At 37.1% G+C, this 22,600-nt stretch overlaps 1 protein-coding gene across 1 annotated transcript in view; it reads right to left on the bottom strand.

The window, feature by feature from the left end:
- The window catches only part of LOC141295377 (M1-specific T cell receptor beta chain), a 56,917-nt gene that overhangs the window by 5,356 nt on the left and 28,961 nt on the right, over positions 1-22,600 (bottom strand). The window contains exon 7 of the mRNA XM_073826585.1: positions 3,164-3,223. Within this exon, the coding sequence (XP_073682686.1) occupies positions 3,164-3,223 (60 nt within the window). The remainder of the gene's footprint in view (positions 1-3,163; positions 3,224-22,600) is intronic.

The following is a 22,600-nucleotide window of genomic DNA, read 5'->3' as shown; positions in this document are numbered from 1 at the left end:
GACACCAAATGCTAAACCCCTTTCATAGGATTTTACTTGAATTAAGCTGTAAAATACACACATAATACTCAAATCACTTACCTAGAACTGTTAGTTTAGTGCCATTGCCAAAGTATGCAGGAGTGCCAGAGGTCACACTGATTGTAAGCTACAGTTAAAACCTCAACTACATCTGGATTCAAACATTGCCACTTATCCCACTACATCTAACCTCATTTTTAAGACATTAAGAGTCTTGAGAACAAATTTACCAAATCCGAAAGGCCTAGCTTAGGTATTTACGTGAATGTCTTTAAGTAAAATTAAGTAACATTTTGACTTGAACATTAAATAAGCAGGATGCATTCCTAAATATGCAAGTAAGTTCAGAAATATTATTCAAATTACTCACCTAGAACTGTAAGTTTAGTACCGTTACCAAAGTGTGCTTCACTATTCATTGTCACATTGATTCTATGCAACAGTTAATACCTCAGATAGTCAAAATCATAAATCATTCTACTTAGCTCTATACGTCTGACTTTTAAGACATTTTAAAGAATGATTATCAAGATTACTGAGAAGTCTGTTAATTTTAATTATATACAAATAAAAATTTCATAAAGCAACATTTAAATTATTACTAATCTCCATTTGACATAATTCTGCACATTGTGCTGTACTGTCTAGCATATGCATAACTATGGCAATCAATGAAATAGCATGAACATTTTTTTATATTCTTACCTAGAACAATGAGCTTTGTTCCATTGCCGAAATAAGCGGGATAAGTACTAGAGCACAGCATACATGGGCACTAACAAATTCACACAGGATGCCAAATCAAAGGCATTTTTTTAGCCTAAATGCCCCATTAATTCTGCTTGATTATATTAATCTAATTTTCTTAGATTACTACAATATTTTGATTTACATATCACACATAATACTCAATTTACTCACCTAGAACTGTAAGTTTAGTCCCATTGCCAAAGTATGCAACACTGCCAGTGTTCACACTGATACTAAGCTACAGTTAAAACCTCAGCTATAGTCAACATCATTTAGACTTTCTCACTCATATTATCTGACATAATAAAAATAGATATTTTTCTTACCTAGTACAGTTAACTTTGTTCCATTGCCAAAGTAAGCTTGAGAAGCACCAGAGTCACAGTGCACATGTGCACTAACAAATTTACTCAAGACAGCAAATGCTAAAGTCTTTCAAGCCTCTACATAGTTTACTTAAGAAATAACATTTCCTTTGTCTAAACATCAACATACTCAATTTACTCACCTAGAACTGTAAGTTTAGTCCCTTTACCAAAGTATGCTGGGTCGTACTGATCACACTGATTCTATGCTACAGATAAAACCTCCTTAAGATCTTTTCTACATATTTTACTGTTTTTCTTTTCAGCACTATAACATTCAACAATCAAATTCCTCAGCCTGCCGCCTAACACTAAGAAATATTTAGAAAATCAGAAAACATCCTTTCTTTGTTGAACTACTAGGCATACATTACAAAATAATAATAGTATTTTTCTAATATTTACAACATTTTTGTAAAATTCTATTATGTCTTACCAAGAACTGTTAACTTTGTTCCATTGCCGAAGAAAGCTTGAGCACCTCCACCAGAGTCACAGCACATTTGTGCAATAATAAAATTACTCTGACTTTATGGACTAAAGTCTTACAGATTGAGGCTTCAGAAATGCTTAGAAATTTTCTCTATGTTGTTCTTTTACAAATTATAAGCTTATTTCCTAAATCCCAGTGTCAAAAGATATCAGTGGATTCAGACATTTTTCTTAGTTTTCTTGATACGGTACAGAAGACTATGCAAAATTAAATCAAAATACTTCTTACCTAGTACTGTGAGTTTGGTGCCATTACCAAAGTATGCTGGGTTGTAGTTGTTCACACTGATTTTACGCTACAGATAAAACTTCCTCTACACTTAATACCATCTACATCATTATTTGCACAATACAAAAACACTTTTCAAATAAAATAATGTGTTTTGAACCCTCACAATGAGTTAACTCTGATATATAGTAGATTTGACCAGTGTCTATACACAATAAATGTAATCAGCAATTTTGATTAGAAGCCTCATTTTTGATTTAGCATTGACATTTAAACAATATAAATTGTGTTTCTTACCAAGTACAGTTAATTTTGTTCCTTCGCCAAAATGAGCCTGAGCAGTAGTTGACACAGCACACATAAGCACTAATAAAATCAAGTCAAGGATATCTGCCAGGTCTAAACACTAATAAGTGGCTGGTCACAGACTTATTTCCAAAAGAATTATCCACAAACTTCAACACTTAATAATATTTATCCAACAAATTTGGTCAAAAATATCTCACCTATTACTGTAAGTTTAGTTCCACCGCCAAAGTGTGCAGCACTGTACTGATTACACTGATGTTAAAAGAATGTAAAAAACTAAAGATTTTATACTAACTATTTCTAAACCACACTGGCTGTAATAAAGGTTAACATTCTGAATAGAAAAATGTTACAAACAAACTGTCTTACAATATTTTTCAAATCTTGGATGGTGTACGTAGAACTTTGTCACAAACAAGACTCTATTGAATTTGAGTGATACAAGTCACTCAATGTAATAAAGATATTACTAATGCTTTTGTGTCATTCCACTTAATATTTATACACAATTTATAATCATAATAATAGTTTTTCTTACCTAAAACAGTAAGTTTGGTGCCGTTTCCAAAATATGCTGGCGTGTTTGAGCACAGAGTATCAAGACAGTATCACAAACTTCTGTCTCACCAAAACTGACTAAACTATATTATGCAATTTCCATTGGTAATTGCATGTAGCAAACACATTTTTAGCATTTAATTAGTCTTTTACATTTACAAAAAAGTTCTTACCTAGAACAGTCAATCTTGTCCCCTCACCAAAGATAGCCTGGCTGTTTCCAAAGCACAGCATGCATGCTCACTAATAAAATGACTTGAACTTCATAAACTAAATCTATACATAGTTCTTGTTTTTTTAATTCTTTGATGTATTTGCATTCTCTGTTGTTTCAAATGACACATTTCATGCTTTCAGTTATGTCACTTTAAATTATCAACCCATAATATAGTACGGTATGTTCAGAAAGGTTTCCAACTGAAGTTGAAGTAGTACTTACCAAGAACTGTTAGTTTGGTGCCGTTACCGAAATAGGCTTGATAATTGGCACAGCATTCGACTGTCATGTCAAAAAGGGTCTCAAATCGAATACTGAAATTGCACTGTATTTTTTCACAACTTTTCAGCGTAGTCTAACCTTAATTGTTAATCGTCAACCACTTGAACTCAACAAATATTGCCACGCAGGCCTACATCTTAGTATAGATAAAACTGTTTCTTACCTAAAACTGTTAACTTTGTTCCATCTCCAAAGTGTGCTGGATAAGCATTGTCACAGTGAAATGGAATGCACAAATTTACGACACAAGCTATGGTACAAATTATTTGAAACATTTGAGTCTGATATGGAGTCCCCTTTCCTACTGGTGTCGTAGTTTAGTCAAAATGGTTTAGTTAAAAGGTATGATGTGTATAGGCCAGAAAATACGTATATTGGTCAGTAGTAGAATTTAAACCTTAAAGAAAATACTTAAATTAAAGCAAACTTACCTAAAACTGTCAGTTTCGTTCCATTTCCAAAGTAGGCTTGCAAACCAGAGGCACATTGTTTCAAAGTACTCCCGAATTTGCATTAGAATTCCTTTTTCCATGATCATATTACATTCTGTTAATTCCATAATAATTTTCTCCCAGGAGGCTGTTCGATGTAAAAGCATGCAAATCCAAAATATACATTGATATGCTAAAGAGAAAATTGTCATATTATCCAGTCAAGTCCAACCTCAAGTGTCCACACATGTATTTACTGATAATAAAAATTTTAAATTCATAAAAAATGTGGTAATTACTCAGAATATTAGTAATCCTTCTCTCCTAGATGTCTATTATATTTAATGTTGAAATCCATTAGAAATTATTGCAGTGTTTGTATTCTTTGCCTCTGTCTAATTGACTGTACATAGAGGGAGGTTTTTGTACAGCGGCTCTATGGGATTGTATCACCGTGGCCCCCTGTCCCCACGGTGCTAAAACATTATACAAAAACAAAAAATTCTCCTTCTCTCTTTCCCCCCACTCTCCCCCCAACCCCCATTTTATCTTTATTTTGAATCATTCTCTTGCACATGTTCTTTTTTATGTCTATCTGTGTACAGTCTATGTTGCTATTTCTGTGATTACGGAGAATTTGGGCAGGTGCAGATGCCTCCACCTAAAAATGTCTCTATGACAGTTTGCCGACCCCTCCCACATCCTCATCAAACAATCATCAGAGTATAGAGAAAGTACAAGTACTGTATCTGTTCAAACAAATCTGTTTAACAAACAGAAATAAATGAACAGCTGCAATAAAATAACTGATGCCACTATCGATAAAAGTTTGAGCTGAAGAAATGTAGAACTACAATTCTATTATAATGCCATAGGAACATTTATGTTTCCTTAAAATCAGGTGAAAGTATTTAAGTCAAATTCATTTGTAATTAACAACTTCTATTTAACCTAAACACTGAACAAACAATCTAGAAATGCATTTAATGTAGCAGTTTGTGGAGCACTGCACCATGTGCCCTCTCTTTGAGATACTGATTAAAACAACTCCAATTTTGTAACAAATACCATAAACTGATTCTAATAACTCTACATTATCTGTTTGACTATAAAACATCTCTAAACATTAACTAAAGCATCCTTTCAATGCAAAAAAAAAAAAAAAAAAAAAAAATCAAAGCATGAACCTTTTGTTTAGTGCCTTTTTTTCTCTCAGTGCTATTTAACAGTGTTCTATAGTATGAAAATATAATAAAATAAAGAAATTAAGATAAATAAAAATGATCCAATCTGGCAATGGTAAAATTCTAACTAATAAATAGCAAAGCAAAGCAAAAGCAACATTTTAACCACTTTATTACTCATGATTACATAATCACAGACTACATTGATGGCATATGGAAACATCAGAAATTTCAGTGCATCATCATGCCATCTGCTGCTGTAAATAGAGTATAAAAACAGTACCAAAGTTGCTCATATCATCCTGCAGAGGTCAGCATATGATCTTTAATCCAGAGGATGATCAAATCATATTAAATTGTACTGCTCTTCTAAAAGTTACCTGTATTAATTGTACAATGCTGCAAGAAGAGCACTCTGCTAGAGTACAGACAAGAAATGTTGAATGAATGAATCCATCTGTTTTGGATGCAATGAGTTATGATGAACATATGTCTATGTGCAGTGACAGATAAGAATGCATAGAAAAGAGTTAGAAATCTGCAAATATCAAGTGTAAATAATTATACAGTTATAATACATAACTATAAATTGAATTATACAAAAGCCACTTTGAATCTGAGCAGAGTTCCAAGAGTACAGATATTTAGTCCACTGGGATTTTCCACTGTTTGTAGTTTGTCTGTGTTTGTTCCAGACAATGTTAGTCTGTGTACATGCTAGAGACAGGGATTTTTCAGTTTCTCTTTCTGCATGTTACATTGTTACACATGTAGATGGCATAAAATGACTGTCTTTGAGTAATGTATCAAATCATTTACTTACACACATCAATTCTATTGGAAATGTGTGCTGGTCAGTTGGTCAGTGAGCAACTAACATTACATTTTTGTAATATGCAGAAAGAAAAAAAGACAAATGTATTTTCTTGAGTTTCTGAAAGAGGGAAACAATGATAAGTCAAGAGATTTTTTTAAATGTTTTAATGTTATTAAAAGTTTTTTGCCTGTTGTTGTGGATTAATGTACACAATATACTGTTCGCGAGGTATACTGATTCACAAGCTCAATCAGCTTCAAAGATCTTACTGAGTAATGTCCACTTTGTCCTTATGTTGTTAGTTATGCGTACCTCATATCATTGGTTGTGCTTGTTTGTGTCCCTATGCTAAAAAATGCTAGTGCGTTGGTGCTTTTCCCAAAATGTTCCCCATTATGTTCACAAGTTCTGTTGAACAGTTGCTTTAGGGAAATGCACCCTTGGCTGTGTCTGTGATCTTTGTTATTAAATCACCCACAGAACTTTGCATTCTGTTATTACATATGGTTTGATACTGAGTATTAATGCTTTTCTAACCTAAACCACAGAAGGGTCCATCTATGAAGGATGTAGGCTGTCAAACATTCACAACTTCCGCCTCATCATTCAAACAGAGCTTTCCAACGGAGGGAAAAGAGGGTCAAAACAGGACATAAAATAGCCTATTACCTCTAAATTATGTTTTTCATGTCCCTTCGGAAACAATACAGATGTCACAGATTAAGTAAACACAAGAGGAATTTGTGGAGAGAATGTGAAGGTGACGGCACGCCGTGTTGGATTCAACATAACTGTTTTATTTAGATACCATATTAGGAGGATTATGCTGCCTTTCTGCCTTTAATTTTCTGTCAGAATTGTGTAAAAATGTCTGCTGCCTGCATCGAGAATTGCTAGAGTAATTCACATCATTGTTCGGGGAGAAAACAGGAATGTAATATTTTCTTGGTCTTTTCTGTGTGTTAAAACACCAAGGTAAGAAGGTTGAGCAGGTAACAAGAGGACACCAGATGGTCACTGATAAAACCCATTGCTTATTACTCATTAAAATAATCACTTTACTGAGTGTTTTAGAAGAATTGTTTTATTTATTTTGGTTTTGTGAATTAGCAGAACTTGCAAGCGAACAGCAACAAATAAAACCTATTCAGATAAATATGCATTTAAATATTAATTGACAGGCAAACCAAAATTTATTCAGACACTTTTAACATTTCTCACACATTTTCACTATAGTTTAGAAAATGGTAATAAAATATGACAAGAACTCAGAGTTAGAACTGTGAACTGTGTGAGAACAACTTTATTTTGATAATGCCAGATAACTTTGATAGAAAGGTATGTAATGAATTAGGTTATAACTGTAAGTACACAAGATAATACCAATTTAAGTCAGCCAATTTCCAAGCAATGCTTAATTTTGTTCAGTCTATGGTGTAAAAAGTTCGCTTTAAAAAAGTTCACTTAAAACATGATCAGGTCAAAGTGTCTGAATTATTTTAGGTACCAATTTATATATATATATATATATATATATATATATATATATATATATATATATATATATATATAAAAGTTTTACTGGTAGTCCACTGTATGAATATTTATTTATTTATTTTTTTGTTATAATATGTCACGGTTTATTTTGCTATCCTTATAAATTAACTATAGTGTCCTGCACCCACTAGTAAAATAAAAAAAAATAAAAAAAATAAAATAAGATTTAGATTCTGGATATATATTTTTATAGACTTTATGTAATTATTTCCTTTAGCCATAATTTAAAGGAGATCAAAGATGGGATATCCCACAACCAGTTTTATTATCCTATATTTTCTCTTTGATCACTGTGGCTCAGCATGAGGTTATTGTTCAGGTGCATGGCTAGGTTAAGGTACTGTGCAATGCTTGAGGCGCAGAAATATATACCTGAGTCCTCCTCTGATAGATTCTGGATCACCAGTGAAGATTCTTTAATGTCAGGACGTTTCATTATATGTTTTTTCTCAGTGAATGGGACAACTGTTTCTACTGTATCTTTTCCAAGAGAAATAGCAACAAGAGACAGTTCACCTTGACCTCTCTGTCTGTACCAGTACATATAATAATAGCTGCCATCATCATGGTTACATTTTAAAGTAACCTGTTTATCCCGTTGAATAATCAGTTGAGTTTTACTAACTTGGTCATTCTGAGTGATGGTTATTCCACCTAATGACTCTGTCGGGTAGAAAACAATTGATTAAATCAATTTTTACCACAATGATAAATTAATTTACATTTCTAAATACATGTTTGAATTTAAAAACAGTCTCGATGGACTTACTAATAACTAGCAGCAAAATAAACCCCAAACACGGCAGTCCCATGACATTAAAGAGAAGAACCCACTCCTTACTGTCTCTTACCCCTTCTAGATTGATCATGGCTGTCTCATTTAGTGTCTATGATCAAAAGGAACAGGAAATGACATCATAAATGAGAGATGAAACCATGGTGCAGTGTTAACATTGTGGTTGTTGTTTGGCAGTGCAGCTGTAACATAATACTGTGTGCTTGTGGCACAATAATAGAGAGCCGAATCTTCAGTCTCTAGCTTGTTAATCTGCAGCGTGGACATCTTTATTTCAGGACGGGTCGCTGCATATTTAGATTTATCAGTTTTAAATGGTGCTTCTATCTCCACCATATTTTGGCCAGCAGAAAATACCAATAAAGACAAACCAACGCTCATCTTTGTTTGCTTGTACCAGAACAATCTGTAGTGGTCAGAATTATCATGTTGACATGTCAGTATAACATTTGAACTGCTGTTGGCAAAGATTTTTGGCTGTTGATGGACTTCTCCATTGGATTTATCTGGAAAACAGAATAGTTGATAAAGAGAACTGCTGTAATGTTGTTTGTAACCCTTGTGAAAAAGGGTATGGTGTTGAATATTTAATTTGCATTGTAATTCAAATTTTAAAAGTATATTTTAAAAAGAAAAAAAGTATTTTTGATAATATAATAATGATGTAATAAAAGTCTACTTTGTATGCTAACTTCATAAATAATATATAATAACAAAAATCTTTAAATGCATGACATACAAGTTTCAATATAAGTTAGGTTGCATTCAAATATATTTTACTTTACCATACTTGCTTGTCAGTGTATTTGGCAGTATGCCTTAACCCCATTTCCGAGACAATAAAAGTCAAGAGAATGTAAATAAATATATAAAAAGGTGGGGGGAAAAATAGAAAATCCAAAAGCCTTACAGACAGTCAGCAGTAAAGTGAGTATAAACCAGCTGAGCTCCATATTGTCCCATAAATGAATGAGGTGCTCTCAGTAATGCTGTGACTGACTTCCTATACAGTTCTGCAGTATGAAAGATAATTTCTACTTCCCGTGAAAAGGTCTAGTCTCCAAAGCAGCTTTCATTGGCCAATGACTGCCCAAGAGGACGTCTGACGTAAAGCAACCAATCACAGTTTGCATGTTTATGAGTGAGAACGTACAACAATAGTGCTTTGAATTGCACATACTTTTGAAAATCCTGCATTTACTGTAGTTGATCCTGATAACTGCTAATTGTCACAATATCCTTCTTCTTTCAAAATTGGGTTACATGGACTGTTAAAGGACAAAGTTCAAGGTTCTCCTTGAAATCCTGTACAATTCAATCAGTCAGATGATGACCCTTTTGTGACATATGCATCAGTGGGCATCAGTGGGCGTGACGTTTGAGGCTGAGACTAGAATATCCTTACAGCAAAGTTTCTCTAACACCAGGTGTCAGTTATATCAAGCTTATTGTTAGAGTGTGCACAGTTCTAGCTTCACTGTGGCTTGCAGCACAGTAATATGTACCACTGTCCTGTGCAGTGATGTTGGATACAGTCAGGCTGAACATGTTGTCCTTTGTTTTTAGATTGGCCTCATAGTTCTGTTGTGGTTTGTCATACTCTTTCAAAATAAACTGTATAGGTTGTCCATAATGGTCTTGCTTGTACCAGTACATAGTATAGCTAGACATGCTAAGTCCTGCTGCCATGCTACAGTCTAAAATCACTTTATCTCCTGGTTGCGCTGATAAGAAACGTGTTGACTGAAGCACGACGTGAGCTGATGTCTGACCTACAGAAATAAAAAACAGCAGACAAACAAATAACTCTGAGACAGCACTTATTATAAGCAATTGTGTGTATATATGACTAAAGCATGTTGTTTGCCTTGAATAAATAAAAAGGGATTTGAAATTAATTAGGTTAGTTGTCCATACTGCAAATATGACACTCACTTTGACACACAATCAGGAGCCATTTCAGAAGAAGTATTGAGATTCGTCTGTTCCTCATATCCATGACTGATCAAGTGGAACACAAAAAGTATATATTATACCAAGCTGACTCTAAGAGGAGGAGCTCTGCTTAGCAGATGATGACTGATGGCACTTGTTTCTGACGTCATCACAAATGAATATCACAAGTACTGCACAAATGAAAATATTAGACATTATTTTGAACAGGAAGACAACTTCTGAATGAGTAAACTTGTTGTATGCATTTTTTTAACTTGCCATTGAAAGTGAATATAAACTAGAATATACACTGCCTTCCAATTTTGGGATCAGTATGATTTTTTTAAATTATTATTCTTATCCTCATGAAAGCTGCATTTACTTGATCAACAACAACAACAACAACAACAACAACAACAACAACAAAAAATGTAATATTGTGAAATACTTTTACAGTTTCAAATAATGTTTTTGTTTACTGTCCACGGTCAATGGTAGTCTATATTTTTACAAAAGATTTGTATTTTAAACTTTTTTAAAGAATCCTGAAAAAAGTATCACATTTCAACAAAATATTAAGCACAACTGTTTTCAACAAAAACAGCATATTAGAATGATTTCTGAAGGATCATGTGACACTGAAGACTGAAGAAAATTCAGCTTTGCATCACAGAAATAAATAAAATAAAATTGAAAACTGTTATTTAAAATTGTAATAATATTTCACAATATTACTTTTTTATAATGCTACTTTTTTTTTTACTTTTGATCAAATAAATGCAGTATCTACCTCTATCTGTTTCGGTGTGTGAACAATATATATTCTATATATTAATATAACCATTTGAAAACATCTTGATTTCTGCTTAAATTATTAATTAACTGTTTCCTGATCTTCATCTACTGTAAATCACAATTATAGACAAACACGATCTCACTTACCTAATAACAGACAGTTGTACCATTCAGATTTTTATGCATTTTATGCATACATTATACACATTTCCATTGATGTATGATTTGTTAGGATAGGACAATATTTGGCTCAGATTCAACTATTTGAAAATCTGCAATCTGAGGGTGCAAAAAATCTAAATATTAAAAATTGCCTTTTAAAATTGTCCAGTATGAAATTTACAAAATATCTTCATGGAACATGGTCTTTACTTAATATTTTAATGATTTTTGGCATTTAAAAAATCGGACAGGCATAACTCACTCTCAGTGAATTCCCCATTGCTTTTTGTTTACATTTTTAGTCTGTCATAATTAATATTAACAGTTCATATTTTCCATGTATTATATTTTCATTGTTCTTATACCAAAGCACCTTCACACCAGAATTTATTACTGGCAGTTAGTCATGGTTTGTAACACACCTGATAGTGGTTAACCACTCAATATTTTACAGTAACATAAACTGGAGAAACTTATCTCATAGGGTAGAGGGTTTTTCTGTCAGTAAAAATGGATTTTGCAGTACTGTGTACTAGCAGCACAGAAATAAATAGCCGAGTCTGACAGAAGAAGGTTTGAGATGGTTAGAGATCCCGTCATTGTGTCCTCTCTAGCTTGTGTGAACCGATCTGTAAATCCAGGCTCCTGGTTTGGTTGAGATCCTGAATAACCGTAGCCGATTAGATCTAGAGACATTCCAGTTCTCTGTTGTCGATACCATAACATGACAACTAAGCTGCTGTCGTCATGTTTGCAGTTGATCCGTGCTTCACTACTTTGGTTGGTAATCAAGAGTGGAGTCTGTTCAAAATTCACACAAATTGCAGTCTCTGTGGAGAAAATTTTAGTAAAGTTAGAAAACATTCTGAAAGTATCTTTCAAAATGGATTCAATAGTGTCTTTATACTGCTTTTTTATCATACTTATAAGCAAGATGAGAAAAGTGCCCAGCCCAAACGTAAGCTCACACATCTCTGATGCACTGCCTGAAGAGAAATTAGTGAGAGAGAAGACTGTCTTGCCAGTGTTTTAATACCAGCGTTACATCTCCCCCTATTGGCCCTACAAAACACATTTTTTAAGCACATTTGATTAATATTTTAAAAAGACATCACAATAAACATTAGGGTCATTCTTTTGCATTGGCTGAGGACAGGCAGACTTTGCATTTAACATTCTAATATGTGCTGTTCTTTGCTAACAGTTTGCATCTTAAAGGTCAAATATTCAAACATTGTACTGGCCAATGGGAGACATTCAAGTCAAAACACTGAGAGAAAACAGTGTTTTAAAGATTGTTAGAATATCAAAGCAGAGATATGAAAGTCGTGTACGAGTGTTGTGGTTTCCTGTGTGCTTGAGTTTTAGGTAAGCAGTAATTTTAGTATGTGGCACTGTGCATACTGACAGCACAGTAATAAACAGCAGAGTCTGATAGACTGAGATCAGATATTTCCATAGCTCCATTCAGTGTAGCTTCTCTTTCCATTTTAAATCGGCCTTTAAATTCATCCTCATAGCTGGGTTCACTCGTACCATATGTGTAACCGATTAGAACCATGGATGTACCCTTTTGCTGATACCATAACATGTTTAGCATACTACTGTCATCATGAGTGCATTTCATCACTGTTTTATCAGCTTGCTTTGCAAATAAGGATTTCACCTTTTGTTGAACATGCACACATTTCACCTTCCCTGTGAAAATAGTATAAGAAATACTTCACTTCAGTTGGAAAAACATGTTAAGTACTGATTAAAAAATCATATTGCTATCTCAAATGAATTCTTACCCATGTAAAAGAAGAAAAATATGCACAGTTTATATGCAGCTTTGCACATCCTTCTAAGAGTTGTGAAAACTGATAACTGATAATGCACACAGCAAAAATAATGTCACAAGAGTGGGTATAAGACTTTAACAAAGACAGAAAGAGGAAGACCTGTACATTAAAATAGTCACATCTCCCCCTACTGACTGTATCACATCAACAAGACCTTTTTTTTTTCTTTGGTAGAAGGGAGGAGTAAATGTCAATAATGAATTTTGCATGCGCAAATTATCTGGTTCTGCTCGCTTGTCTGTAATGTTATGGGTTCATTTATTTGTGGTTAAGGCAGGTGTGATTGCAGGTTGCCATCCAAAGAGTTCTTGTTGTATAATTTACTGTCATTCATTCACTGTGTTAACTAGCAGCACACAGATACACAGCATCAACCCCCTCCTTAACATCCACTTTCAGGGTCCATTTCTTTGTCTCTGTACCTAACATTGTGAAGCCAGTCTCAAAACCTTTCTCATTAGTGGGAGTGTTAAAATTGTAGTTCCCAATGAGCACCAGTCCTTCGCCTTTTATTTGTCTGTACCAGTATTTGTAGTTATAGTCTGTGTCATTCTGGTAACAGTGTATTTCAACCGAAGAGCCTGGAAGACTGGATATGTACTTCGGCCACTGACTGATCAGAACACCATCACTGAAATCTGCTGGTAATACAAAAACCAAAAACAAGTAATGATGTCTATTAGAAATCCACATTTGTTCAACATGTAGAAATGGGAATAACTGCCATTCATCCATAGTAATAATAATAATACCTTTTAGACAAAGCAATGCGAATAGGAGAAGAAAGGAGTCCATTTAGACTTGCTTTTTGTGAAGTATTTTCATATGTTCAGTTGAAAACACAAAGAAACTAAAACTAGTTATTTTCATAAGCCACACCCCTGTGTTGCTTAATCATTGGTGGAAAAAAGTGACACTGCTCTTCAGTTATAAAACCTCTTCTCTTCATAGGCAGCTGCCTTCAGAGTCGGCCTCTTATCAATTTATACATTTTTTTAAGTGACTGATTTCAAATGCTCTACCACTGTGATGAGACTGAATTATACATATCACACACAAATATGGATATTTATGGGTTTAGAACATGAAAGTAACAAATATTACAATTGTACAACTTTCTAGCAGAAAAAAGGAAGAGAGAAGTTACACTGATATGGAGTTAAGTGGCTGTCTTTTTAAGTCAGTCATGTACAGCCATGGTTCTAATCGGTTACACATATGGTACGAGTGAACCCAGCTATGAGGATGAATTTAAAGGCCGATTTAATTTGGAAAGAAAAGATATACTGAATGGAGCTATGGAAATCTCCCATCTCAAGTTCTCTTGATCTACTCGCTTGTCAATGTTATGGGTTCATTTATTTGTGGTTAAAGCAGGTGAGATTGCAGCTTGCCACCCAAGGAGTTTTTGTTGTATAATTTACAGTCATTCATTCACTGTGTTAACTAGCAGCACAAAGATACACAGCATCAACCCCCTCCTTAACATCCACTTTCAGGGTCCATTTCTTTGTCTCTGTACCTAACATTGTGAAGCCAGTTTCAAAACCTTTCTCATTAGTGGGAGTGTTAAAATTGTAGTTCCCAATGAGCACCAGTCCTTCGCCTTTTATTTGTCTGTACCAATATTTGTAGTCATAGTCTGTGTCATTCTGGTAACAGTGTATTTCAACCGAAGAGCCTGGAAGACTGGATTTGTACTTCGGCCACTGACTGATCAGAACCCCAGCCAACATTTGTATGTGGGGCCCATGTGGGTTTGAAATGGGCTGAAAAATGGGCCCCATGTAGGATTGTCCGCGGGTTCCATAATGGCCCTATGTTAATTGCCCACATGGATATCATATAGGATTGCACTCGCCACTAGGTGGGACCTAACTGGGTAACATGCACAAGACCCACATGGGTCCCAGCTTTAACCCAGCTAAGTTTTATATGTGGGGCCAATGTGGGTCTTAAATGGGCTGAAAAATGGGCTCTATATGGGATTGTCCGCGGGTTCCATAATGGCCCCATGTTAACTGCCCACATGGATTTCATATAGGACTACACTTGCCGCTAGGTGGGACCTAACTGGGCAACATGCTTAAGACCCACATGGGTCCCAGCTTTAAACCAGCTAAGTTTTATATGTGGGGCCAATGTGGGTTTTAAATGGGCTGAAAAATGGGCTCTATATGGGATTGTCCGCGGGTTCCATAATGGCCCCATGTTAACTGCCCACATGGATTTCATATAGGACTACACTTGCCGCTAGGTGGGACCTAACTGGGCAACATGCTTAAGACCTACATGGGTCCCAGCTTTAAACCAGCTAAGTTTTATATGTGGGGCCAATGTGGGTTTTAAATGTTCTGAAAAATGGGCTCTATATGGGATTGTCCGCGGGTTCCATAATGGCCCCATGTTAACTGCCCACATGGATTTCATATAGGACTACACTTGCCGCTAGGTGGGACCTAACTGGGCAACATGCTTAAGACCCACATGGGTCCCAGCTTTAACCCAGCTAAGTTTTATATGTGTGGCCAATGTGGGTTTTAAATGGGCTGAAAAATGGGCTCTATATGGGATTGTCCGCGGGTTCCATAACGGCCCCATGTTAACGGCCCACATGGATTTCAAATTAGATTGCACTTGCCACTAGGTGGGACCTAACTGGGCAACATGCACAAGACCCACATCGGTCCCAGCTTTAACCCAGCTAAGTTTTATATGTGGGGCCAATGTGGGTTTTAAATGGGCTGAAAAATGGGCTCTATATGGGATTGTCCGCGGGTTCCATAACGGCCCCATGTTAACGGCCCACATGGATTTCAAATTAGATTGCACTTGCCACTAGGTGGGACCCAACTGGGCAACATGCGCAAGACCCATCTTGTTCCCAGATTTGGGTACTACAAGGTTACTACATGGGCTGAAATACGGGCTGTAACTGGGATTGTCCATGGGTTCCATGCTGGCCCCAGCAACTTATGCATGGGGCCAAGCTAGCAATCATCTGGGTTCCATCTAAAATAATATCAACACCACACAAATAAATTTTTAAGGATTAAAGCACACAGTGAGATTAAAATATTTTCAAATTTAAATTTTATTGAAGACACACAAGGACAGCATTTAAATAAGCAGATTAATGTCAGATTAAAGGAATAGTTCACTAAAAAAAATGAAAATTTGATGTTCATTTGCTTACTCTGAGGGGATCCAAGATGTAGGTGACTTTGTTTCTTAGTAAAACACAAACAAAGATTTTTAACTGAAACCATTGCAGTCTGTCAGTCATATAATGGCAGTCAATAGTTACCAAATCATTAAGAGTCAAAAAAAAAACATGCACAGACAAAACCAAATTAAACACTGTGGCTTGAGACGATGCATTGAGGTCTTGAGACACATAACGATGGGTCTGTACATGTAACTGAACAGCATTTATATCATTATTAAACTCTGATCCACCGGAACATTCAGGTGTATGGAGCATAGGGGTGGGCGATATGACCTAAAATTAATATCACGGTATTTTTCATCTTTTGAACGGTGACGGTATAATATCACGGTATTACTTTTTTTGGTACATTTTGGGAGGAGTAGCCTGTCCTGTCCCTTTAGTATGTGAATAAAGTTAATATTTTTTATAATATAATAAGTAAATGGTATGTATCCTTATCAAAAAGAGACATGGGAGAGTATTATCCATTCTCAACATATTTATTTTGCAAAAAACCTAAAGATCTTACTTAACAGTGTACAACAAAACACAAATTATTTTTTATTGAAATTTAATTTCTGCAATATATAAAACCTTTAAATAACTGGGGGAAATCAACCCATAGCAACAGTTTAAAAGTAGACCAATTCTGTGGGGAAAAATGCGGACTTGGCAACCCTGCATCCAACACCAGCTGCTGGAGTTAATGTCATTGTACACATGAGTACGAAATTTTCGTCCGAGATTTTTGCACGTTAAAAAAAACACAGGTTATGTTAATCGAGTTTACACACTGCCTCTGAAACTTTCGTCCGTCATAAAAAAATTCGGATCGTGTTTGATTTTCTGCATTTTCGCATCCATAATAAGCATTTTGATAAGGATGGCGAATATGAGAAAACAAACAAAACAAAAAAAAAAAACGCATACGAAAATCGGACTCAGTGTACAATGACCTTTAGATTTGAATGATCACGGGTCGAAAGTAAAGAGAGATGACAAAAACAGACTGGAGAATTTGCTGTAATCTTGTACTCACTGACAAATATCTATTATAAGATGTGCTGCTCCCTTTACACAGAGTGTGCGTTATCGCAAAATCGTAAGTAAAAGTAAACAGCGCGAGCGCTCAGTTAAAAGCGATTTCTATACCCTGCATATTGAAAGTGCGAAAATTATATACAATATTAGTTTGCCTCGCGCCCGCTCAATTTGTGATCCGCTGTGTAAATCCTTCGGCTGGCCGACCGGGAAAAGTCCGCCCCTGGTATAGGCTACAGGCCCGACCTTTCTTCACGATGTTTCACCAGTCGTTTAATGGCCACTCCCCTTTTACCTACCACCTGCAAAGCTGATACGAATATGTTTTACTTTTTTATTTACAACAAGATATATAGTATAAGGTCAGGTATTCAGACCACAACTAAACGTTTGAAGAAAATGTAATGCCTTATTATTTAGAATTAGCTATTATTGATGTAAATGCAGCCATTCGAGGCACATAATTGATTTATTACGGTATTGACGGTATTAGAAATTCCATGTCGTTGCGCAATGTCACACCAGTGCTGACTATGACACCGGTGTACCGCCCACCCCTAATGGAGCATGTTCACAGTAGCTGACGTGTGGTGCATCAACATGCTCTGGCAATGTAGTCAAAAGTTTGTCTTTGTAGGTGAAAAGTCAATACTCCCAGATGAGTTCACACAAGGAAATGTAATCTTTTAGTTTTTAATCGGTTACCAGAATTTGTATAAGCACAAGTAATTACCATTTTGATAAGCCAATATGCTCATGTAAACAATGAGTGACGTATACGCGTGATAGATCACACACGGACTGGGTGAACATTCTCAGGACAGTAGAACGTTCCGGTGGATCAGAGGTAAATAATAATATAAATACTGTTCAGTTTTTTGCACAGACCGATCGTTTTATGTCTTAAAGGGATAGTTCACCCAAAAATGAAAATGTGATGTTTATCAGCTTACCCCCAGGGCATCCAAGATGTAGGTGACTTTGTTTGTAGTCTGTCAGCCATATGATGGCAGTGGATGGGCACAAACCTTTAAAAGTGAAAAAAAAAAAAAAAACATGCACAGACAAATCCAAATTACACCCTGCGGCTCGTGACGATACATTGATGTCCTAAGACACGAAACGATCGTTTTTTTATGAGAAACTGAACAGTATTTATATAATTTTTTACCTTTGATACACAGCCACGTCTAACTGTGCGTTAGATGCAAAAACCGGCCGGTTTCGATTTATGGCCGGTCAACCGGTGCATCCCTAATAATAATAAAATAAAAAATAAAATAACACGTAGGTTCTGGCAAATTAATTTTTAGAGTCAATTTAGAATTTAAATCATTACACATAATTCAGAATCCTAACTGCACACTGTATTAAGTAAATTATGTAAAAACTAGGGGTGGGCATAGATTATTTTTTTTAATCTAGATTAATCTAGATTAAATCTTGAAATTAATCTAGATTAAAATGGCTAATTTAAATTCTGCTGAAGGCATTCAGAATATGTGTGCTACCCAAATAATGACTAAAAGTAAGTCTTTGAAAACGGGTTTCTCAAGCCAGGTGGCGCATTAGACCAGGCGCTCATCTCCTGTTTCCAAAATGCATTACAAACTGCTTGACATTTGCATTTACAACACAATTAACTATACAAACTTGTGTAACCAAGTACTTCTGCGCAAAAGGCTGTACGACGTGCGCTTTCCCGTAAAATACACAGGCGCGCGGGTATGGATAGCCTATCTGCGTGCATAGTCTTCCAATAAACTGCGTTGCTTTTAGAAGCGTCAATTCAGTTGTTGCATATAGTTTAATGTCTTTATTTCGGGATTATCAAAGTAAATTATAACTCAAACTTGAGATTTTACTGGGCCACAGCAGATTTGTGCACGTGCCCCAGTAAAAAGGGTCTAGCAACGCACGCACCTGCCCTGAAGCGGCTTCATAGCTGCATCCATGTCTGCGCGTCTCATTTGATGTGGTAATTTCACAGAAGTTGAAGACTTGTTCTCGCCCCCTACAGTGCAATTCAACTAGATATACGTCATCCGCGCTAAAATATCAAGGTGAAAGTCATCATATCTTGCGTAGTTTAGACCCAGCTCCCAACCCAACTTTGAGAATAGATTAACGGCGATATTTTTTTTATCGCGCGATATGAGTCTCACGTTAACGCAGCACGTTAACGCCGATAACGGCCCACCACTAGTAAAAACAAATTTAAATAGGACATAAAAGTAAATTAAAAAGTACATTTTATTAAATTACATCAAATCAAAACTTTGCAAATAGTTAATAAATCCATACCAGAAGTTCTAGTGGAGTGTAGCAGATAAAGAAGAGCCCTCCACTATATTGCCAGTAATCAGCTGAATCATCAGTCGGTCTGGGGTGGGCTGATAAGTCCTTAAAAATAAAGATTTCACTTTTAAAATTCTTTTGAACTCTTATACAAAATGTTTTTCAATCGTACCAACATTTGCCACTATAAATCATTCAGAAAACATGAACAGTCAGCTTTGAGACTGTTAGTTATTATATAATTAAAAATGTAAGAATATGCCTAACTCATGGCAATCCAAAAAGAAAAAATGTGAATCCCCAAAAAGACACTGGATTCACAACAATAGACTCTTTTTATAAATGTATCAAAACAAGGTAAACACAATTGTAGCTTAAAAATTAGTGCACCCAAATCAAACCAAAACTTAACATAATTTTACCTGCAGCTGCATTTATCCAGACCCATTTAAGGCTCATGAAGGACTCATAATATTTTTTGTAGTGAAACAACTAAAGGACTGATGATGGTAGCATGTTCTCCGTATTTGTTATCTCAGATGAAGAAAGACAAAAGAATAAAAAAGTTAGTCATATTGATAATCAGTGGGGCAAATGTCTTACAAATGTATTTTTGATTATGAGAAGAACCATACTTTTATATTTTAATCCCATGAAAGATTTAGAATCAAAGATTAAAAATAATGTTATTGGTAGCAGTTTGTGTTTTATAGTTAGATTCCTGTGTTTCCAAGCTTTAATAGCACTTTCATCACTGTACTCATTGCTCCTTCTCATGCATTGCGTTTAAATTAGCTGACAACATTCGTAGCCTATCTATAACACATAGCAATATCAGGGGCTACAAATACGTGCTAATATGCTAATCGCGATTAGCATCTGGTGTAACATCTTTGATGAAGCACAGATGCAAGTCATAGTGCGTCTGTTACCTCATGTGGAATTTACACAGAAAGAACATAAAGCTAGAAAGACTGAAATATGTTCCCTTACCTGATATCGTACTTGGTTACTAACGTAACCTCGGTTCTCTCAGAGAGGGAACGAGTACTGCGTAGCTTACGCTAGGGGAAAATCCTTTCCGCGAGAGATATTGAAGCCAAAAAATTATCCTTAATTTTGTATTAATGTAAAACGCGTTGCCGCAGTGAGCAGACATAGGCGAGGCGTACTGCGTGCCTATTGGCTGCTCCGCAGCAACTGCAGCACCTATCGAGCGAGGCTTGGCGCGAAGTCAGCTCCAATGAGTGCATTTCGCGCCTGACACGTCATCTCCCGCCGAAAGTGGCGTGATCCCAGCCTATAAATATCGCTCGCAGGTAGCTACACTCTGGTTTTTTCATCATAAGAGCGCCCAGAGCAGACGCTTGCACGGCAAGGTACGCAGTACTCGTTCCCTCTCTGAGAGAACCGAGGTTACGTTAGTAACCGAGTACGTTCTCTTACGAGAGGTCACTCTTACTGCATAGCTTACGCTAGGGGAACGCCCTGTAAAACGCCGTGCATGCCAAGATCTGATACCATAGACCCTAGGGCCGTAGCCCGGGGTTCATACAGTGCTTAAACATATAAGGGGATAAGTGCCCTAAACACACTGGCTCCTGGTGTATCCGGGCAGGTAAACGGCCTGGATAAACTTAGAACGTGGGTCCAGATATCTGCTAATATCTAGACCGACAGCAATTTGGCCTGTAGGGCGGGAACCTCCAGGTTGTAGAATCTTATAAATGTAGACGGAGAGGCCCAGCCTGCCGCCGTACAAATATCTTGCAAGTCGATCCCACTCGACCAAGCCCACGACGAGGCCACGCCCCTCGTGGAATGTGCTCTGACACCCAGCGGGCATTGCATGCCCTTAGACTCGTACGCCAGTGCAATAGCATCCACTATCCATCTGGATAAAGTCTGTTTTGACGCAGCCATTCCCTTAGAATGCCCGTAAAACGAAACAAACAGCTGTTCTGTCTGTCTAAAAGCAGACGTGCGAGACACATAGACTCTTAGCGCTCTAACTGGACATAAGAGTCTCGCGTCAGCCTCTCCATCCACAGCCGGTAAAGCAGACAGTGCGATGACCTGTGCTCGAAACGGTGTGTTAATAGACTTTGGCACGTATCCGTGCTTGGGTTTGAGTATGACTTTTGAGTCGTTGGGCCCAAACTCCATGCATGTCGCGCCCACGGAAAGCGCATGCAAGTCTCCCACGCGCTTCACTGAAGCGAGCGCTAGTAGGGATATAGCCTTAAGAGACAGATATTTTAATTCAGCCGCCCGTAGTGGTTCAAATGGTTCGCTCTTCATAGCGTCCAACACCACAGAAAGGTCCCATGTTGGGACTGAGGGCGGTCTGGGTGGATTTAACCTTTTAGCTCCTTTAAGGAAGCGGATTATTAAATCGTTCTTCCCTATTGACTGACCTAGCGTTGTCCTCGAGAACGCTGCTATGGCCGCCACATAAACTTTGAGCGTGGACGGGGACCTGCCCTTGTCCAGTAGCTCTTGTAGGAAGGAAAGTACATCTGTCACACCACAGTCTGTGGGTGTGGATCCGCGGGCTGTGCACCAGTCCGCAAATATCGACCACTTCGATGCATAGAGCCGTCTAGTAGATGGAGCTCTAGCCTGTGTGATCGTTGATATCACTCCTGTGGGGAGTTCATCATATATTCCCTGGTGACCCATACATGAAGGGACCACAGCTCGGGATGGGGGTGCCAGATCGCGCCGCCCGCCTGCGAGAGGAGGTCTCTCCTCACAGGTATTGGCCACGGTGCGATGCTCGTCATCTGCATCAGCGCTGGGAACCAAGTCTGGTTTCCCCAAAACGGCGCTATCAGCAGTATTGCACACCTTTCCTCTTTCACCCTCTCTATCACCTGAGGTAGGAGAGAGACTGGGGGAAAAGCATAAAGAGGACGGCGGGGCCACGTATGGGCTAGCGCGTCCTTGGCTTTGGAAAAGAATTCTGGGCAATGAGCGTTGTCCTGAGATGCAAATAGATCTATCTCCGCTCTGCCGAATGTTTTCCATAATAGCTGCACCGTCTGAGGGTGCAGCGACCATTCGTCCGCCGGAACATTGTTCCTGGACAGTCTGTCTGGTCCTACATTTAGGGTCCCCCGCACGTGCGCTGCCCTTAGCGAGCACAGGTTGCGATGAGCCCATACCAGAAGGCGTTCTGCGAGTGCATGTGGGTTTCTGGACCTGAGTCCGCCCTGGCGATTTATGTAAGCCACTACCGATGTGTTGTCGGAGCGGACTAAAACATGACTTCCCTTCAATAGGGGAAGAAAGTATGTCAGCGCA

The sequence above is a fragment of the Garra rufa genome, chromosome 21 (genome assembly GCF_049309525.1).
Source record: "Garra rufa chromosome 21, GarRuf1.0, whole genome shotgun sequence".
In the NCBI taxonomy this organism is placed as follows: domain Eukaryota; kingdom Metazoa; phylum Chordata; class Actinopteri; order Cypriniformes; family Cyprinidae; genus Garra; species Garra rufa.
The sequence above is the reverse complement of the archived record's forward strand: the minus strand, read 5'-3'. Positions and strand labels throughout refer to the sequence as shown.